The sequence below is a fragment of the Anneissia japonica genome, unplaced genomic scaffold (genome assembly GCF_011630105.1).
Source record: "Anneissia japonica isolate Jap-2015-1 unplaced genomic scaffold, ASM1163010v1 scaffold288152_len142926_cov155, whole genome shotgun sequence".
In the NCBI taxonomy this organism is placed as follows: Eukaryota; Metazoa; Echinodermata; class Crinoidea; order Comatulida; family Comatulidae; genus Anneissia; species Anneissia japonica.
The window spans coordinates 75,095-96,475 of NW_022690267.1; the positions used below are offsets into that span (position 1 = coordinate 75,095).

A 21,381-nucleotide genomic window follows, 5' to 3' on the forward strand; every position below is an offset into this window, starting at 1 on the left:
TGTGTGTGTGTGTGTGTGTATGTGTGTGCCTTTGTAAGGAGGCGAATTTGTGGGTGGAGGGGGAAACATGTCGAGGAAGGACGGGGGTAAATTTAATACAGTAAAAAAAAACAAAAAACAGTAAATTTAATATCCGGGTCCATCATGACTTTTTTTTTGCCAATGTTGATGATGTTTTTAAATTCACTTTCGCCAAATGGGTTTGCAAACTGGGATTCGGCAAACTGGGTTTCACAATTTTTGAATTGGCAATTTGGTATTTGCGGAAATATGCAGTGTATTTTCCACTTTTAATGGAAATGTTGATTTGAATTTTAGTGAGCTAAACAGTATATCGTTCCCATTTTTGTAGGCCTATTTGATCATTATTTTCCAGAATTGTACTGAAAAAACAAAAATTAAGATAAAGATATTTACTGAGGAAAACTTAAGTATACAATGTTTAAATCACTTGTGAAAGGAAGTACCCAAGATGGATAAATACAATTCATTATTATTATATTTATTATTTTCTCTTTTCACATCCAACAGCAAGTACAATTACAGCAGGAAATTAAAAGTCAAGTTTCAGTGTCATTATAGCCAAAACACTGACAGTACTGTAATAATAGCAATGATAATAGAAATAACAATGTTAATAATAATCATATCGTTAGAAAAATTCAATTGATTAAATATAAAATATATTTTACCCCCTTGAAAACCAACATTATTTAAATTATTATTATTACTACTATAATCTAGTTACTCCGATACGTTTGTATCTATGTCCACTAAAGCCTACAAAAAGAATTCATGCATATTATATGCAAATATTCAAAAATCGGACTTTCAGTGCATAAATGAAAATAAAATACTTCAATACCCAAGCAGACTTTCCGAGTATTACATGCACATATTCCCGAATCGGAGTTTTTGCATACTGTATGCTAACAAATTGTAGGACTAGACTAGCACTAGACACATCGTCACATGAATAAAGAAGAGAGCACACCAACAAAACATCTTTCCTCTCATGTCCAGCACCTAAATCGAGAGTATGAAGACATACTGAATCCTATGGAAAATGAAAATTTTAAGGCGGAAGCAAACAGTATAAAACTGCGAGAGGCCCGACAGCCATGATTTTGTATGCAGGCAACGGAACGCTAAAATAGTACCGCCACGAAATAGGGAACGCAGCACACTTCGATCATCGAACGTCTTTTAAGGCTACGCCCCTTTGTGGAAATACTTTTTGAAATAGGATTACGTTCTAATAAAACCACGGCAGTCGGACCTCTTGCAGTTTCATACTTTTTGGCGGAACCTTTAATACAGTACTCTACAGCATGCACCAGTCAATTCTTAGGCAGTCTGTCTACATGACACATAAAATATTATTATTATTATTATTATTATTATTATTAACATTATAGTTAATAATTGTAATTGCAATTTATCCATTAACACATTAACAATACAATAATTAGAACTGTATTTACAAATACATAATGCATGAGCATAGTGATGAAATTATAAAATAAAAACCATTAATAGTGTACATGAACCTGATTCTCTTAAATTAATACATACATACTAGGTGGACAGTACTGTGTTAACAGACTAACAATTGCTTTACATCACAATTGCTTTACATCACAATCTTTGTATTACACTGTGAACATCTTCAGATGAATGTATCATCCAATCCAAGGCAACTAATAAAAACAGCTTAGCTCAGTCGGCTAAATAATAATAAAATTTTATGTAGCACCTAATATTAACTAATTTAAGGTTCTTAACAAGAACATCTAAAAAATAAAGCAATTTGGAACAGCACTGGAAGCAAATACGAATATCCAACAGAAAAATTAAACAGTCAAGACAGAGATGCTGATCCCCCTGCTCTTTCAGCTGTTTTAATAGAACACTATTTTAGATGTGATGTTTAAGTCTGGTCCTATGTACGGTATTGGCAATATGCATTTCAAAGGACACTATAGGAGGAGTAAGACTAAAGAGGTCATTTTCCAATGTAGTGCCCAATACAATACAAACCCTACAAGAGATAAGTCTTTAGATTTTTTGTGGGTTATCCAATCCAACATTTAGGGTCTAGAAAAAAAACAAAACATTCTAGGGTGGGTGATTTTGAGTCAAGAGATTGACAAGACTATTATTCATTTACAAATACAACTTTAACAAAAAAAAAAATTAAGACCAATTTAAAAACATTGTTTTTATACATGACAACATTTTTTTCATCCATTTGCTCTCTTAAATATTGCTCTTCATACTTTGCATTGTACAGGTACATATTTATTTTTTCATTTTAAAATGACTCTTGGAAATATTATTTAGGCCAACCTGATATATATATATATTTTTTTTAATTTAAACAACCACAATAGGTTAAACGAATCAGGCTGGTATATAATAATTTACAAAAATTGAACAACCACAATATGTTATTAAAACTAATCAGGTCAAAGCACTAAGTGTAATTAATCATGGAGGAATTAGCCTCCATGAATTAATTAACCTTGGTATTTAGACTCTTCAGCAAGTGATAACCTTTTTGCAATCATATACGTACATACATAGATACATACATACTGTACATAAATACACCCATACATACTGTACATACATGATTATGCAGTAGGCCTACATACATATCCATAAAATGTTCTTATTTGCTTTCCACATACATATGTTGGGTTCACCAAAGCAGATTATCCACAGCAAATCATGACAAAAAAAAAACACCTGCATGTAGCAGTACAAGTACTTAATTTTCTTTGGCCATACATCAACTTCGCCAAATAAATCATCACCTGTCCATGGTCCTTACACTACAGTATCGGCATATAGTTCAACACATTTTTCCTTAAAATATCCTACGCCGAAATGGGTTATCAGGTCAAAACGACCCATGCTCGGCCTATTCCAGGAAATGATTGTCAAATTTTCTTTTAAAATTCTTAATAAAATTAATCATAGATAAAACAGAATGTAAAAACAATCTATTCTTAAAGAATAAATTATGGAAATATACAAATAGGTGGAATTTCTTTAGAAATAATAATAATAATAATAATAATAATAATAATAGGTGGTATTTCCATTAATAGGTGGTATTTCCTTATTGATTATTGTTTATATTTATTTGGTACAATAATAACATTATGGATGATGTGTCAGCAGTATGAAATACTGTAAAATGATTAAACAAGTAACATAGTGCTGTAAATTTTAATGGGTAAACAAGTCCCGGAGCTATCAGTAGATTTCCTGTCGATTTATAATCAGGCAGTACTGGGAAGGGACAAATTGATTACCTGCTCCACAACAAGACATCCATTCATAGAAGCCTTTGAGAAGAAAGCTTATACAGTGTGGTGGCCAGGACCAGCCAATTTCAGCTTTGAATATAGGATGATTGAATTGTATTACTGTATATTGAGTGTACAATGCACACTATGTGAAAGAACTTTCTAGGCCTATGTTTATTAATTTTTAGTATATAATCAATACAAATGCAATATACAGTAATAAGAACAGGAAGAAGAAAGAAATTTGGAGCAGCTGAAATGTTATCCAAAAATATACAACAATCATTAATATGTCATTGTATTGTTTTTATTTTGTAATAAATTTAAAACACTAATCATCGGAGGTCTCAGTGCTTAACCTATCACGTTTCATAATTCGACAATTACCATTCTTCGGGTCTTAATAATTAAAATCGTGCTAGGGTCTAGAGACAAAGCTATAAGAGCTAGAACAATATGGACAATGATTATTTGAACGAGAAGAACCACATTATCAGTATATTATTCTTACCATCTTTATTTTGCTAAATTAAACCAAAAGTTATTGCCCGAAACATTCAATCGTCAACAATTTAGGACATGTTACTTGTTTACTCATTTTTTAAAAATAATTATATATGATATTTTTTATAAAAATGAATCATATTTTTTATTGATGGAAGAAAAAACATTAAATTTACTCTGGACAACAATGTTGTATCACGAGTGAAAACGTTGTTACACTTTTTCTAGACATCTGTGCCAGTGGCGTTTCTAGAAGTTGCGAAATGGGGCTGGACTGATCTGTGCCTATTTAACAGCCAAGCAGAATCTTGCAGGTTTTTATTCACAGTATATTATAAATTATTCTACCTACTGCATTATATATATATAATTAAAATGTCTTATATAACAGTATGTTCAAATCTTTGGTCTTCTGGATGTGGCCGTGCGTGTGTTACGTCACACTCGTTTCTGAGTATGCATCATGACCCTATAAAAAAAAAGTTACATAATTAGTACCTAAAAATACACTTTATCCTTGGCAGAAACTAAGCAATTTATACAGGGATCCCAAGTTGGAAGAGCCCATTTCCGGGAGATTCATTTAATAACATTGGGGGCGCTATATATTCTATGAGGAAAAAGTGTAGGTACCAAACAAAGGGCCACGCCCACCTCAGGCCCACCATGATTGGGGCTGAGGTGATGACATTTTTTTAGAATAGGCACCTTTAGAAGCCAGAAATGGAACTGTCAGACTGCAAAAAATAATCGGCAACCAAAGTTTAGGCCAAAATAAAACAAAAAAATTTGTTTTTTACTGAATTTGCAGGAGATAAGTGAATTTCCGGGAGATTTTTGCTTGTTTGCGGGAGACCATACCGATTTCTGGGTGACTCCCGGGAGTTTGGGACACCTGTTTATAATTAAGTTATTTTTAAAAATCCTAGTTGAGCACCTAGCATATATGGGCTGTGCACATGGGTATGTCATATATGAATGAAAAATAAATGTATGTCAAAATGTTGAAGCAAGCATTATAAATTGCTGTAAATTAAATGGAAACAATAAGTTATGTAAACATGTTAACAAAATTTAGTATTTAGACTTTATTCTAATAATATAAATTCCATGCCAGGTAATTAAAAAATGTAAAAGCAAGAGAGGATAGTTACTGACAAACAGAATTGAAAAAGATTATTAAGCACTTGTATGGAGAGTAGCTCTATATGGGTTTCAAACCTGGACAATGAGAAAAAAAATGAAATAGATACAATGGAAGGTTTTGAAATGTGGACATAGAAAATGATAAAGAAAATTAGTTGGAAAGACCAAGCTTTCAAATGAACAAGTACTACAGACATTAAAGGAGAAAAGAGCTTAATTAGCTACAGTATGATAAAATACAGAAAGAAGAAATGGATTGGACATGTACTTATATAATAGAGGAGATGGTCTTTTGAGGGATATTATTAAAGGAAGAGTAGAAGAAAAGTGGCCTTGAGGAAGAAAAAGTGTAACATTGTTAGATGACCTGAAGGAAAACAGATGAAAGCTATTACATCATGAAACATAAATCATATGATAGAGAAAATTTGAGAATTTTTTTATCATCTTAAATCATCTTTGTTTTACCTTTTCAATTTTTGCATCAAGCATCTTAAAAAAGTCGGTCTGGCTTTGGGATGCATTTCTGTGGGAAAAAAAATGAGAGATAGATATTGAAGCGTTAATTCTCTGGTAGGTATTCACATTTAAATAGTTAGAATAGTGCGGTGCAGCTTGTAAGGCATTTGACCTTCAATCGAGAGGTCGAGGGCTTGAGACCGATGCTCATCACACTGCTTGTGCTCTTGTGCAAGACACTTTATCTGCATTTACCTCCCTTAAATGGGCAGTGGCGGCGCCAGGATTTCCCCGACAGGGATTCCAAGGTCCCCGACGGGGGACTGGTGTCCCCAACGAGAAAAAAGTTGGTGTGGTCGGGCATCACTAAAAACCTTTCGAAAGTGGTCCAGGGGATGTAGCAGTATACACGGTATATACGGTAAATCATTTAAGACCACAACAGCATTTTCTTCCAAATTAATCAATAATATATATGTTTATAGATAGTTTTTATATATTTTTAGAAGTCTAAGAACCAAAAAAATATGCACACTATACCCTTCATGCCCATAGTTGTAGTAATATCTTTCTAGCTACAACACCCTCACTCACCCACATAAACTTAAACCTGTCATCCATCATGCTCTCTCCCAATCACCCTCCACTAATTACTATACCAAAACGTAAAAACTCAGACAACCAGCGAGAGTAAGACATCATGTTAGGTGTCAACAAGGTTTTGAAACCTAAAAGGAACTAACAAAAACAAATGAATAAGGAATTATGTTACTAACGTTGTACTGTGCATAATCGGGGTGGATGATACAACTTTCTTCTGGTGTAGTTTCTAAAAAAAAAAAAAAAGAAAGAAACGACATTATCTTTACTGCTGAACAAGGTTAATAGAAAAAGCCCTTTATTTTCGTGCATTCATAATTTTTGCAAAAAAAATTATGAACACCACTGAAGTAAAAATGATAAGAGAAGGATGAGCAGTGTGAATTAATTAAAACTTTAAAACAATAGTATGCATTGATATAACTTAAGAGATGAAAAAAAAACTGTGGTTAGGCCCTCTGCAAGTAATTTGCATGTGAGATGCATCTGACCACAATAAACAACAAGGTTTGGTGTGATTGTTCTTCTGGACTGGAGAGCACTAGCATAGAGTGTTGCACTGACAAAAACATAATACAACCAATATTAAACTCAATGAATAATGAATGTTAAAAATTGCTTAATGAATAAATCGGCCGTGTGTTCATTACATCTAACGCTTGAAATCTCTTGAACATGTAGTTTCTGAATAAAGGTATAGATGAATAGATTCTTAATTTATACTACTATATCTATAATGTAAATTGAAAGTGGAAATGTTTCTTTTTGTCCTTTGTTATAATGTAACAAAGTTTTGGCAACCCTATTATCATTAATTGTACAAAGTTATCTAACAACAAGTTCCCCAGTACAAATATTTTGGTATTTGGTTACCATGGGGTCCATATCAGGACAGGTCCAAAGTGCACTCCAAATCTATACTCTATGCTTTGAAGGTAAAATATTGATTTTAGGCATTGGCCTGACTTTTTTATACCTTGTTTTGTGAAACTTCCCCCCGCCAATAATGATAATTTTAACATACAAGATAATTTTGTTGTTTTTATTACGCCCGCCACCACCTTACAATCTCTCAAAATAAGATCTATTTCTTTCATTAATTATTTAAAGTTAAAGCATTAATTTTTTTTTTTTTTTTTATCCTCCACCTAGGTGCTTTGTGTAAAACAAAATTTTGCATATATTTTTTTCACTCTCCTCTTAAATCTGTATATTCTTCAAAGCAGTTATTTGCTGTATACATAAGTTCTTGCTATTCCTTTTTTTTTACCAAAATGAATTTTACATTTACAAAATTAGAACACGATAGAATTTTTGTACAAAATCAGATATGTTTAGACAATGTTGAATACAATACTTGTACACTTGCAGAGCTTCTTTTAGTCTTTCCTTTACAAATATACAAAACTGAATATGATAGAAATTTCACAAAGGAATATAGATTACCAGGGTTGAGCTAGTCGACTATAAGTCACTGATATCACAGAGCACATAAAACTGGTATGATAAACACATACAGTAGAATACATGACTGGTATGTTTGAGCATAAGTATTCAATAACCAAGCCCTTAATCCAGCTTTCTGTCTTTTTTTTAAGAAAAAAAAAACAATCTTGATACTTTCATGCATAAGCACAAAACCAGGAGTGTCCTGGGACATATTGCTATAAAAAAGGTCTTAAATAGTTCTCATACAGTAACTGGTCGAATAACCAATCATTTAAGACCACAACAGCATTTTCTTCCAAATTAATCAATAATATATATGTGTTTATAGATAGTTTTTATATATTTTTAGAAGTCTAAGAACCAAAAAAATATGCACACTATACCCTTCATGCCCATAGTTGTAGTAATATTTTTCTAGCTACAACACCCTCACTCACCCACATAAACTTAAACCTGTCATCCATCATGCCCTCTCCCAATCACCCTCCACTAATTACTATACCAAAACGTAAAAACTCAGACAACCAGCGAGAGTAAGACATCATGTTCGGTGTCAACAAGGTTTTGAAACCTAAAAGGAACTAACAAAAATAAATGAATAAGGAATTATGTTACTAACTTTGTACTGTGCATAATCGGGGTAGATGATACAACTTTCTTCTGGTGTAGTTTCTAAAAAAAAAAAAAAAAAAAAGAAAGAAACGACATTATCTTTACTGCTGAACAAGGTTAATAGAAAAAGCCCTTTATTTTGGTGCATTCATAATTTTTGCAAAAAAAATGATGAAGACCATTGAAGTAAAAATGATAAGAGAAGGATGAGCAGTGTGAATTAATTAAAACTTTAAAACAATAGTATGCATTGATATAACTTTATAAGAGATGAAAAAAAACTGTGGTTAGGCCCTCTACAAGTAATTTGCATGTGAGATGCATCTGACCACAATAAACAACAAGGCTTGGGGTGATTGTTCTTCTGGACTGGAGAGCATTAGCAAAGAGTGTTGCACTGATAAAAAATGTACACTAAACATAAGACAACCAATATTCAACTCAATGAATCATGAATGTTAAAAATTCCTTAGTGAATAAATCGGTCGTGTGGTCATTACATCTAACGCTTGAAATCTCTTGGACATGTAGTTTCTGAATAAAGGTATAGATGAATAGATTCTTAATTTATACGACTATATCTATAATGTAAATTGAAAGTGGAAATATTGTTTCTTTTTGTCCTTTGTTATAATGTAACAAAGTTTTGGCAACCCTATTATCATTAATTGTATAAAGTTATCTAACAAGTTCCAAGTACAAATATTTTGGTAGTTGGTTACCATGGGGTCCATATCAGGACAGGTCCAAAGTGCACTCCAAATCTATCCTCTATGCTTTGAAGGTAAAATATTGATTTTAGGCATTGGCCTGACTTTTTTATACCTTGTTTTGTGAAACTTCCCCCTGCCAATAATGATAATTTTAACATACAAGATAATTTTGTTGTTTTTATTACGCCCGCCACCACCTTACGATCTCTCAAAATAAGATCTATTTCTTTCATTAATTATATAAAGTTAAAGCATTAATTTTTAATTTTTTTTTTTCCTCCACCTAGGTGCTTTGTGTAAAACAAAATTTTGCATATATTTTTTTCACTCTCCTCTTAAATCTGTCTATTCTTCAAAGCAGTTGTTTGCTGTATATACAAGTTCTTGCTATTCCTTTTTTTTTTTTACCAAAATGAATTTTACATTTACAAAATTAAAACATGATAGAATTTTTGTAAAGAATCAGAAATGTTGGACAATGTTGAATACAATACCTGTACACTTGCAGAGCTTCTTTTAGTCTTTCCTTTACAAATATACAAAACTGAATATGATAGAAATTTCACAAAGGAATATAGATTACCAGGGTTGAGCTAGTCGACTATAAGTCACTGATATCACAGAGCACATAAAACTGGTATGATAAACACATACAGTAGAATACATGACTGGTATGTTTGAGCATAATTATTCATTAACCAAGCCCTCAATCCAGCTTTCTGTCTTTTTTTTAAGAAAAAAAAACAATCTTGATACTTTCATGCATAAGCACAAAACCAGGAGTGTCCTGGGACATATTGCTATAAAAAAGGTCTTAAATAGTTCTCATACAGTAACTGGTCGAATAACCAGCTTTATCGTACAGATGGTCTTTACAATAATAATGTTTAACATACTGCACATTGACAAAAAATTTAAAAAAACTCAAACCAACCTGCTTTACATATACCGAGATTGGCAAGCTGCAATCACTATAACTTACTTTTGTAATATTTGGCTTGTGATCAGATGACAAAGATCCAGGTTCATCATTTTGGTTATCAATTGTCCGCACACAAGATTGCTGGGATATATTATGATTTGGAGTCACAACAGATTGCATATAATCTGAAAGAAAGTTTTAGAATTATCCCTTTTAATGCGGGCCCTCAGTGCGCAGTATGACGACTCAAACTCCACTCCCTGTAAGCGCTTCATGCTGCAACGGCATCTGTTGATTGCCGGTGGCTGACTGAACATCATCATTAAAAACAATTCATTGTGCGCGTGTTGTGGCATTGCGTTCTCCCTAGAATCGCATTGTCTGCCAACCGTCGGGCGCATCGATTTCCTAGCATTATTGTTCATATGCAGTAAAATCACATCTTTCCATCATTCCTTCTACCGGTATCTCTTATATTTAGCAGAGTTTGAAAATTACAAGCATACAACTATACATAACTCGATATTCATCAATATAATACTGATCATTTATAATTATGTATTGGACGTGCAGTAAGGCAAAGTAGGATACATTTTAAAAGCAATATCACACAAATGAATTTTAAATATTGCTGGAAAATAAAATTGTAGCATGTATTTTTAATTGATAAAACCTTGCAAAAAAATCAACAATTCATTACTAAAGTGTATACTGTAGTCATAACTATTTTTTTTTTTATCATTTCCTGATGATGACATAATTAATGTTGAAATATTGAATCCCGACACCATAGCGTGCATGTTAAATTAGAAGCTTATAACTTCAGAAATGACAGTGGATGCTCACTATAATTGCAATAATAATCTGAGAATAAAATGACCATGATGAAGAATGGAACCGGTTTGGCACAGCGGGAAGGGTTTGGTTTCCCAACCAGGAGGTCAGGGTTTCAATCCCTCCCTTGCTGTGCATTTCACCTGTGTCCTTAACCAAGGCACTTATATCTTCATTGCTTCTCTTCGCCCAGCGGTACTGTACCTTGTTGGGTTGCCTGCTACTGCACCAATAGGGCAGCAACACTTCAGCATGTTGACAAAATGGCCATGTAAAAACTTAGAGTGCTTTCAACAAAAAGCATTAACAAGCAACAAATAACACATATTAACAAGTAACAATAATGGGTAATTGCATATTTAAAACACATTCCAAATGCTCTCACAAAATAGGCAATCATCACATACTGTAAGAATTGAATAATGGAGATTTTTGTTACAGTATTATGTAATGCGTCTTCGCATTCTCTATGTAATCACGTCAGCCAACAACTGTTGGCACAGTGCATCTGGCGTAAAACATGTTCAAAGAAATCACACAACACAATCTATATCCCTTTCTCCCAGTATGTTGTCTTGTGAAATGCCTTACCTATACTTGAATCTGCGAATCCATAGTCATTGCAGGCTGTTTGTTTGACGGGCTGGCTAGCAGAACATCCCATTTTACAATAAATGCCAAGTGTAGGCATTGAAGTATCTTGCAACTACATCAATAAAAGATTTCTGCAATGTAAACATAAATTCAGGAGATAGGTCTAAATTGTCTACAATGAAATGAACAATGGTGTAAAAATGAAAAACACATTAAAAAATAAATAAATTATAAATTCATTATAAAATAATAAACTAATCCTAAAATGTAAAAAAAACAAAAAACATTCCTTATGTTCATATGAACACAAATTAACAAATTTTAGAGAGTTAAAAAAAAAAACGATAATCATCTTGGTCTTTTCATTGATACAAAATAGGCAGCTACAGATAAACCTATGTGGCTACAGCTTGTTAAGTTCTGTAAACCTATAATGTAGTAGTCAAAGTAGGAAATACATTGGAAAGTATCTTGCATATTTAAAATAAAGTGGCCTATTTGATCAGATGTGAACAGCATTGATTCATGTATCTAACTTGATTGCAAAAAAATGGGTGTTCTGTTGACATTTGTTGTAGAAGTATCTTTTGCCCAAACTGACATGTCATTGTACCGAATACTCAGTATGTACGTTCCAAAAAGTGATGCAAGTGATTCATCAAAATAGCATAGCAGTACCTATTGCTTCTTAATGGGGATTGGATTTGACACTACAGTAGTCACTATAGCAATCTCGGTGGTCTAGTGGTTATGACACCAGACTAGTTATCTGGAGATTGTGGGTTCGATTCCCACCACAAACACTTGCGATTTTTTGGGGAATGTAGTATTCGATACAATATTTATGTCAGGTACAGTAAAGCAAAATATCACTCCTATGATATTTTCCTGACACAAACACACATTGAAATTGAGATTTGTTGTGAGATAGAAGCTGAAATATACCAGATCTAAACAGTTATTATGCTACACTAGGCCTCTACTAAATTCTGTGTATTAACATATTATTTTTTAACTTAATGTGTTCGGCTTTAATAGCCTATGTTACTTTCTTGGACACACGCAACTGATAAAACATGTGCAGAAGAGCCATTATATAAATCTTTTATTCTATTCTATTCTATTTGTGTCAAATTTATTTATTTTTTTAAATAATAATATAATAATAATAATAATTTTTCCCTTATTTTTGGTGTAATGATTTATCTGTTTTAAATGTTATATACTTTTATGTAATTTTGTAAATATTGATAATTATATCTATAAACTTAATTGTATTAATTAATAATTAATAATTTATAATTGAAAAATTTGTGGATAAGAATATATTTTTGCTAGTTAAGTACCTGTTTATTGTTATACAGTATATATTTCTATAGAATATTTTCTGTGTAAACCAACAATTTCAGCCTGCAAGCTGCTTGTTTTGGTGTATCTTTTATAACTGAATAAAATAAATAAAAAAGTAAGTAAAAAACATGTCACCTCATGAAACCTATCTTGTATTTGTATCAGTTTGGTGAACGGTTTTTCAATGCAGTGTGTAAGCATTGATTTCATTGAAAAACTGCTTTTAGCAATGATAATGAAACGATAAATTGTAATTACTACGAAACATTCATCTGGCTCCATAAATAATTTATGGTTAGTGTCTATCTACATTTCCATTTTATTAGATCATCCAACGAAGATTATTAATACATTATGTTTGCTATGCAATTGCCTCCAGAACTACTTTATGCATCAGTAGGAGCATCATCATCATCATCATCATTCATTTCAAGGCCAAAGCATACATACCCTATGGTTTTATTAATTTAGTTCAGTCTTTAATGTTACAATGTTAATGTTTTATATCACCAGTTTTATCACAAAACTGACATCTCAAAATTACCAATAATTACCTGATTATATAAATGGGCATGTCTTAAACCAGGTGTATTTTTTTTTTATCTCTTTGCAATCTGCTAATTAATCGTGTTATGTCTAATAAAAAAAAAAAAAAAAAAAAACAACACTAAATCGAAAGACTTGTATGTAAAGCCTCCTGTCATTTGCAGTTCATACCTACTGTTACAAACAAGAGTAAGAAATATTTTTACTTAAATGCATCCTTTTATAAATTAGCATCTTCAGTAGTAGATTTTGTTTTTTTTATATCTACATTCACATATTTTCGATTTATTTTTTAAATTTATGTTTCGATGCATAACAATACTCATGATGAGCATGGTGATGAATGAACATTTACAATGGAACAAATATGACTAATTAATCAATTGAATTTGCAGCATATCTACAAATTTAAGAGAATAGTGTCCACGTATGGGTTTGATAAAAAGGCTTCTAAACCATCTTTACATTGAACATGAATATATGAGCAACAGCCGTAAATTGGACTGCTTTCAGAGATGCTTTCACTCAATTATTTAACAGTATATCACACCAATGAAAATTTAAATTGTATAGAATTTTGATGGTTGGTTATTCATGCATTTTTTGCCTTTATGCATGAAAAAAGGACTATTGGGAATCTTGGAAATCATAATAATCGGATTGACAGCCATATTAATAAATCTTTTGGTAGATGAGCTAATTATCAAACTCAATACAGGAAAACCTGTTTTTCTTTTTGAAAAGAATTGCCTTTTGTCCTTCATTGTTTCGGTATAAAGCATTGATGCAGTTCTACTGTATAGTTATATCATGTTGGATTTTCTATTTGTTGATACATACTCCTGGATTTCTAGAGTAAAGAATGTCAAAAGTTTTATCAGTCATAGTTTACCAACCGCCTCGCATCGTGCCGGACGGTCCAGCATTTCAAAGTGATTTTGGATGTAACTAACACGCATTTGGCAGAAACACAAGCATGGTCTTAAATTTGTCACACATTTAGTCTATGCGTGACGAAAAATAATCACAAATTCATGGAAAATATTATTAAAATTATAAGAAATTAGTTTTATTAAAAATATAAAACAATCATGCAGTAACTTGAGTCATTAGAGAGCTTTCGTTATTTCGTTTGAGATTCAATTCACCGAAAGCTTTGGTGGCGCGTGCGGTCTTGCGGGCTCATTGTCACAACCAACGTTAATTATGTGACTGAAACTGTAGTTGTCAGTTAGCATCAAACATGCACGCATTTACGTGAATACTTAATTCACTGACGCGTTAATAAAAATTGATTGGTATGGTTAATTGTTTCTGGTTATGGTGGGTAAGGCCGACCTCCTACGGACTCCAAACATGTAGGACCATGGTTCTTAAGAGGTGGCCCGCGGGCCAAATTTGACCCATGAAGCTATCCAAAATTAAAATCAAATTAAATCATTTGATAAATAATTTTCTCATTATAAATGAAGACAACGAAATTCCTGAAATATATATATATATTATTAACTACCAAAAGACAAAAGAACAGAAGCTTGTTATTTTTAATAATGTATGTTTTTTAATTCATTTTAAACAATTATTTTAAATACAAAAGAATTTGTTTTTGTATTAGTTTCAACTTCATCCAAAAAGAAGTTTCATCATCATCATGCATGCGAACATGGCTCCTACTGTATTGTATAGAAGATGAATGTGCATGTTAGGTTTGTACACAAGCTTGTCTTTGAGTCGGGTTAACCCACTGTAAAAAAAATAATCTGCTATCAAAAAATGCCAAAGATTAAAGTTAGTTCTAGCTATATCTGGAAAAGCCTGGAAAGATTTTAAAATTTAGTAGACTCAAAATTGAGGTGGTTTGAGGCTTTACTTTACAGAATATTACGATGGCTACTTTTTTTAACCTGGAGAGTTATTCCCCAGGCTATTTCCCCCCATTTTTTCGATGCATTGTTCCTCCTACTTTTCCTATTGATCATCAGGTTATTTTCAATATACTTTATAATTATTTTTTTTAATTTTTTTTTATTTTGTGTTTTCTGTATATCAATTAATTATTGTCTAGTCATTGTAAGGTTACACTAAAAAGGTGTGCCATGATACAGTACTGATGAAGCCTAAATACACAATGTAGAAAAGCTTTGAAAGTTTAAATCCGGGTTTACATAAGAAATAGAGGAAAGAAAACAGGATATCTTTATAACATGTTTCCTCTTTTGGAATTTCGATATCACACCTATTTTCTAGTCGTTCATTATATATACCCATATTTCTCTGATTCCACAAAAAACACTCCGGCAAGTAGCGCAAGTATTATTCCTGTACTTCTACAGTACTTTTGAGGTCATATGCCCATTAGTGATTCTCTTCTACGATACGCCTACTTTTATTTCAAATTATGTGTTATGGTTGATGGTAACGAATACGCCTATATCATTAAATATATTTCATTTAATTAATGTTATTTGATTTGTTTATCTATCAGAACATTAGGTCAATTTATGTTTTATAAAGTATGCGTATTATATTTTTAATATGTTACTACAGTAACGTTTATTATACTGTACACCGAATGCAATTTCTTATTGTTTTAACCAACTAGTGAACAGAATATTGATAATTATGTACATATTCTTTGCTTGAAGTTACAGAATTTGTTACCATATATTTTAACAAAAAGTAGAATTTGAAATTACCAATAACGACTTGCTTAATTGCTGGTACTCAAATATTATCTTTTGGCCCTTGAGCCAAACTCAAAATAAATGTTGCCCTTTAAACCAATAAATTAAGAATTAGGGGTGTAAGAGTATAACAGGAGGGGCAGAAAGAATGTCGAATGTTAGGAAAGGTTCACCACTGCAGCCTATTCATTTTTTGTTTGTCTGAGTAATGAATGTTTATGTACATAGTTCGGGTACTCAAATTAAACATACATTGAAACTCGAATTATACGTGGCTTTATTAAAAATATTTTTGTTTATGTACCTGATATTGTCAATAAACACTCCCTAAAACAGCTTAAAAATGCTCAGATCATCAGAACGCCCAGGGAATATCGCCCCACCCCAGAACCCCCATGGGGTCCCAACCCTGAACCCTGGCGTGGGTTCACACATTTCAATTTTTCAGGTTGGTAACTATGATCAGTTATAATTTCAAGTGCATAGTTACCAACATATACGGATTCACTGTGCGACTCACAGATAATTTATCATTGCCAGTTTTACTATGAATGAACAAAAAGGTAACAGACATATTTTTTGACGCTGATTGTGAACAGTAGGGTAAAATGCAAAGCGAATCTTTACAACCAATGTCAATAGTTGCTAAAATATGGGAACCCTATACTTTCACCCCTAATTTGCATATATAAAGCTGATTTGCATATGAATAGGGGCATGAAAAATTGGTGACAATGTTTTTTTTTTATTCAACATGCTTTAAACTAGATTCCAGACAAAAAATCAAAAAGAAGCATACCTCCATGACCAATCGTTGAAAATATGGGAATTCTAAATTTTAACACCTAATTTGCATCTTTAAACTAATTTGTATATAAATGGGGTTGTAAAAAAAAATTAATGACAAAGTTACTCAATTCAGCATGCTTCAAACTATAAATTCCTGACAAAAAAAAGCTACTCTCTACGACCAGTGATTGTCAACATAGGAAACCCATATTTTCATACCTACAGTAATTTCCATATTTATAATACTAACCGAAAGGTCCACTGATTAATCTCAGATAAGAAAGTATACAACTTTAATTAGTCATCATCAGGAAGACGCTGACATAATTAATTTATAAATATTGAATCCAAACACGATGGCGTGTATTAAAATAATTGGGAGTACAACATGTATTATACTTTCTTATGCTATTAGAAAGTAGACAAAATGACATTTCTGGTCATTCTTGAAAACAATGTTCCACTCTCTAAACTACAAGTGTTTGCCAAGATACTGTATGGGTACCCTACATTTTCAACCCTCATTTGCATATTTAAGCTAATTTGCATATGAAGATGAATGTAAAAACTCATTTTATTTCATTAGAATACCTCAAAGTATACATTATTCCAACAAAAAAACTAAAATATCATAAAATTCCCAAAGAGTGAAATGAGCCCCTAGCCTATGTGGTTTTGTATTTTGTATGGCAAATGGATCATGATTTTCCAACATGTTGATGGACAATAAAGTTTTATCTAAAACTTTATTATTTAAACCTAGATACTTTTTAACATGAGAGATCGGAAATGTTCAAAACTGTTAACTGATATCAATGTTACTATTTTCAGAAACAATATGATTGTAAGGAGGTACAGTAACCTAGAAATAAATCTCTGTTTAAGAACACAAACATCAAAAACATGCGAAGACCCTAACACTCGACAATTAACATGAAGATTTATAGGCCTAGATCTACATAACACCAGGTGGGTGGTACACTGTAGATGGGCAAGTTTTAGGATAAATTGTTTGATTAGTGCTTTATACAAAATATGCCTACTGTATATACTGCAAATTGTATTAAATGTTATTGATGTTCCAAATTCTTCGGTGTTCTACCCTATTTTTTCTCAGCTAATCTAATATTCATTAATATAATATTATGTGTTTTATAATATTTATTCTCTTTTTAAAGTTGTTTGTTTACGTTGGTTTATGTAACTATTTCATATTATCTTTATGTAATTATTGCTCATGTCTATTAGATTATGTTAATTCGTTTTGAATTGAAATACCGTAAGATGGAATGAATCAACATGAAAGAATTCACCTCAATCTCTCTGATTTTGTTCAAATTTTACTACGTGGTTGGGAGCAACGATCAGAAATGATAAATTTTTGGTCTATAGGGCTCCCAAAATTAGAGATACCTTGCATCTTTTTACTGACCATATCTCGGTAAGTATAGCATGTAATGAGTTGGTTTTGGTGTCATTTTAAAGCTATTAAGTATCTCTATAACTTTATAAATAAATTAACTAACTGTTACAAAATCCTCAAATCAACCATAAAAAAGTTGCTATAGACTAAAACGTTTAAACTAAATAAGTATATCTTTTTTTTTCAAAATCATAATAGAGATACTGTACATATGATTGTAAAGAAGCTTCCCTGTGAGTTTGGTGATGGGTGCCCAAACGTTTTGTGAACAGTGACCAATTATATATGGCATGTCCATTCAACATTTTCTGCAAATGACTATTTACAGATAATTACTTTTCCGTATCATTTTTGTTTAAATATTACTTTTGGCTATTTTTAATTCCTTGTATCACTGATACTTCTTTTCTGAAAATGAGATCTACAGTACAGTATTTACAGGTATAATTTAATAATTTTCCGTATCATTTTTGTATATTTTTTTTAAGAGATAAAAGAAATCTTTCTACAAAAACAATCTTCCAGTATTCAAATAGTCTTGTCATGTCTTTTTTTTCTTCTGAAAATAGTTAAATTGTTTGCTAGTTTTAAAAGTGCCGAGGTTGCCACACATGCACGTCCCCACTGTACTTATTTTCCTTTACGAGCATCAGCATTCTCACACGCCACCATTGTTATACAGTACTTGCACTTTACGTGCATGAAGTACCCTCACAAGTTTTGTCTTTGTTACTTTACTTTACTTTATATGAATTATCTTGCCGCACTTTCTAGATACACAGGACGACCATGGCCTCTCTACTGACTAAAATTTCAGTGAAACATATAAAACTATAATGTATATGTGTATGCAACATTCACATATAAAATCATAATAAGTACGGTATAGATATTGTTTTCATAAGTACATTTAATTATTTTAAAATATTGTCAAAGAATTAGAAAACATTACAGCATACAAACATATAATACTAAATTCTATTTATTTTCACTATGTTCGTATGTGTTACCGAAGCCAAACCAAAATGAAGCGAAGCTTGAATGAAGCGTGGCCGGGAATGAGGCATGACCACAATGATCTGTATTCTTCTGACCCGGGTCATTTTGGCCCACCCAGGTCTGAAAAACAACTCGGGCCGATCAACCCGAGCAAAAAGGTTGTTAGGGTATGTATGTAGGTAGGGTAAGTTTGTCAAGGGGAGGGGGAAAGGGTTAGTGGGGAAAAGTTTGTAAGGACTAAGGGCGAGTTTGCTTGGGGTCGAGTTGACAGAATCCCCTGGCCTGGCCCTAGTCCTCTCTGGCCAATCCTGTATGCTATGCCTAATTAAAACACCTCTCCATATCCAGAGACTAGGCCTAGATAGTAGGGTATATAGGCAGGCTAGCTAGTAGTAGTAAGGAATCCGTAGTAAATAGGCCTACTAGGTCTAGAGTAGTAGTTATTGGTAAGTAGGTAAACACAGGCCAGGCCCATGGCATCCATATCATGAACCGATCCTCAAAAGAATATGATTAATTACTCACGAACACACTCTTCCTGGCAGATGTACTAAAATAAAGCCTAGGCTCTAGGTCTAGATCAAACTCCACCGAACTACAGAAGGTACGACTAGCCAGCGAGTCAATGAGTGAGGTATCCCTTCCAGTTGTCAGAATTGTCACAATAATAACATGCGCTTTCTACCGCGCCGTAGTTGTAATGTACGTCGCTTAGCAGTTACTTATTTGTAAAACACCAATTACGCCAGCAATAAACACACGAGGGCGCTAGATATTTTATTAATACGGTATGTCATGAGGTACAACAATTGTCAATTTCATATTTCTTATGTTTAAGTTAAGTTATTCACTTACAATCACAAATTTTACCCGTCAAAAAAGAAAGAACGATTTTTACTGACTTTTTTTAGTTTTTCCCCGATGTGCTTTTTTCTTTTGTTTTTTGTTTGGGCAAACAGTGTAAGCCCGTCCTATTGCTTGCTGATTTTCTCTGGCCCATTTAAATAAGAGTTCTCGGCAGCAATTCGGTGAAAATGTTTGGGATACAACAGTGTTCTATTTATTGTTTATCGTTTATTTATTTACTATTTAATTATTCATTTAGGCCTATGTATTAACATATGAAATTACAAACAAGGCTGAAATGTTTGTAATATTTGAAAATCAATGTAAAAATAGCATTGATTCTCGAAAATTATTAAAAATATAAAAATACAAAAGGCAGATTCGTTATTTACGTAGGCCACAATATTTATGTAGTACCGTACATTAAGAACTATTATAAAGAGAAAATTGCCATTGTTTCAATTATAATTGAAGAAAACCCCTATCGAAAAAAAAAAACACGAGGGAAAAACAAGTAAAGTTTCAAAACACGACAAAAAAGCACAAGGAAGTTTGGGTGAAAAAAAACCAAAATCAAAATAGAATGATTACAAGGATCAGTGAAAAATTAGACCAATTCTGAATAAAAAAACTCAATTGAGAAATTAAATAGTCATTTTAAAGTTTATTAAGTAGGCCAGTCCTTGTGGCTGGGATGTTAATTTTAAGAGGTCTTAACTCAGGTAAAAAGTAAAATTTAATTAATTAGACTGACTGACTGACTGATCGACCGATCGATCGATTGATCAAGTGATCGATCGATTATATTTCAGAATAAATTCATACATAATCTTAAAATGATAAAATGTAAAGATAAAAAGATAATGTGAATATTAAAACATACAAATCATTTTTTACACCTTTTCTTATTGCTCCGAAGTTGGAAGAGATCACTACACGGAGATCTGGTAATTTTTTTATAAGGTGATAATAACGCATTGACTGCCCCATGAGACAATTGATAAAAAAGAGGATAATAAAGTAATAAAAACATGCAGATAATTATAATGAATTTGCTCAGGAGAAGAGCATAGGCCTAGTTTCCGTGTCTTGCTTGCTTGCGTTAGCAGCCGTCCCAATTTCAGGGAGACTCCCGAGTTGTGGGTGACTTGGGACCCCTTTTTTCTACTGGGAAAACACCTTGCTAAATACTTACCTCTGAATAAACTTACATATTTTCGAAAAGATTCATCTCTTCGTTTTCTGAAAAAAGAATATCAAGATATATCAGCCCACACTTGCTGGCTTAGGCTACTTGATGCAAATGACATGTTTCCAACGAATTCACCAGCATACAGGAGAAAATACAGGAGTAGACTATTTTTAATGAAATGGAAATTATTATTTTTATAATTTGGTATTAAAAATAAATAGTTAATACAGTGTAAAATCTTAAGAGTGTTTGGTTTAGATGTAAGGTGAAATGTCTTCTGTTAAGTTGCGATATTTTTAAAAGCAAACATATTTGTGTCAGATCATTTGAATGCAAAACTCATGTTTTAAAGGAGAAGCATCATATTCCTTCAAACTACAGTACAGCTTCACTCTCAATAAT

General features: G+C 32.3%; 1 protein-coding gene across 2 annotated transcripts; it reads right to left on the bottom strand.

Moving 5' to 3' along the window:
• Window positions 1-4,100: 4,100 nt before the first annotated feature.
• On the bottom strand, window positions 4,101-19,622 carry LOC117099869. Of its 2 annotated transcripts, none has more exons than XM_033239388.1 (6): window positions 19,467-19,622; window positions 11,148-11,281; window positions 9,783-9,907; window positions 6,203-6,255; window positions 5,436-5,493; window positions 4,101-4,290 (listed from the first exon to the last, which is right to left on the bottom strand). In XM_033239388.1, exons 2-6 carry the CDS (start codon window positions 11,245-11,247, stop codon window positions 4,255-4,257), a joined length of 372 nt encoding a protein of 123 aa, XP_033095279.1. In that variant the 5' UTR covers window positions 11,248-11,281; window positions 19,467-19,622; the 3' UTR covers window positions 4,101-4,254. The 2 variants fall into 2 exon arrangements, with proteins under 2 accessions (XP_033095279.1, XP_033095278.1); XM_033239387.1 differs by lacking the exon at window positions 6,203-6,255 and adding an exon at window positions 8,095-8,147.
• Between the last annotated feature and the right edge of the window lie 1,759 nt (window positions 19,623-21,381).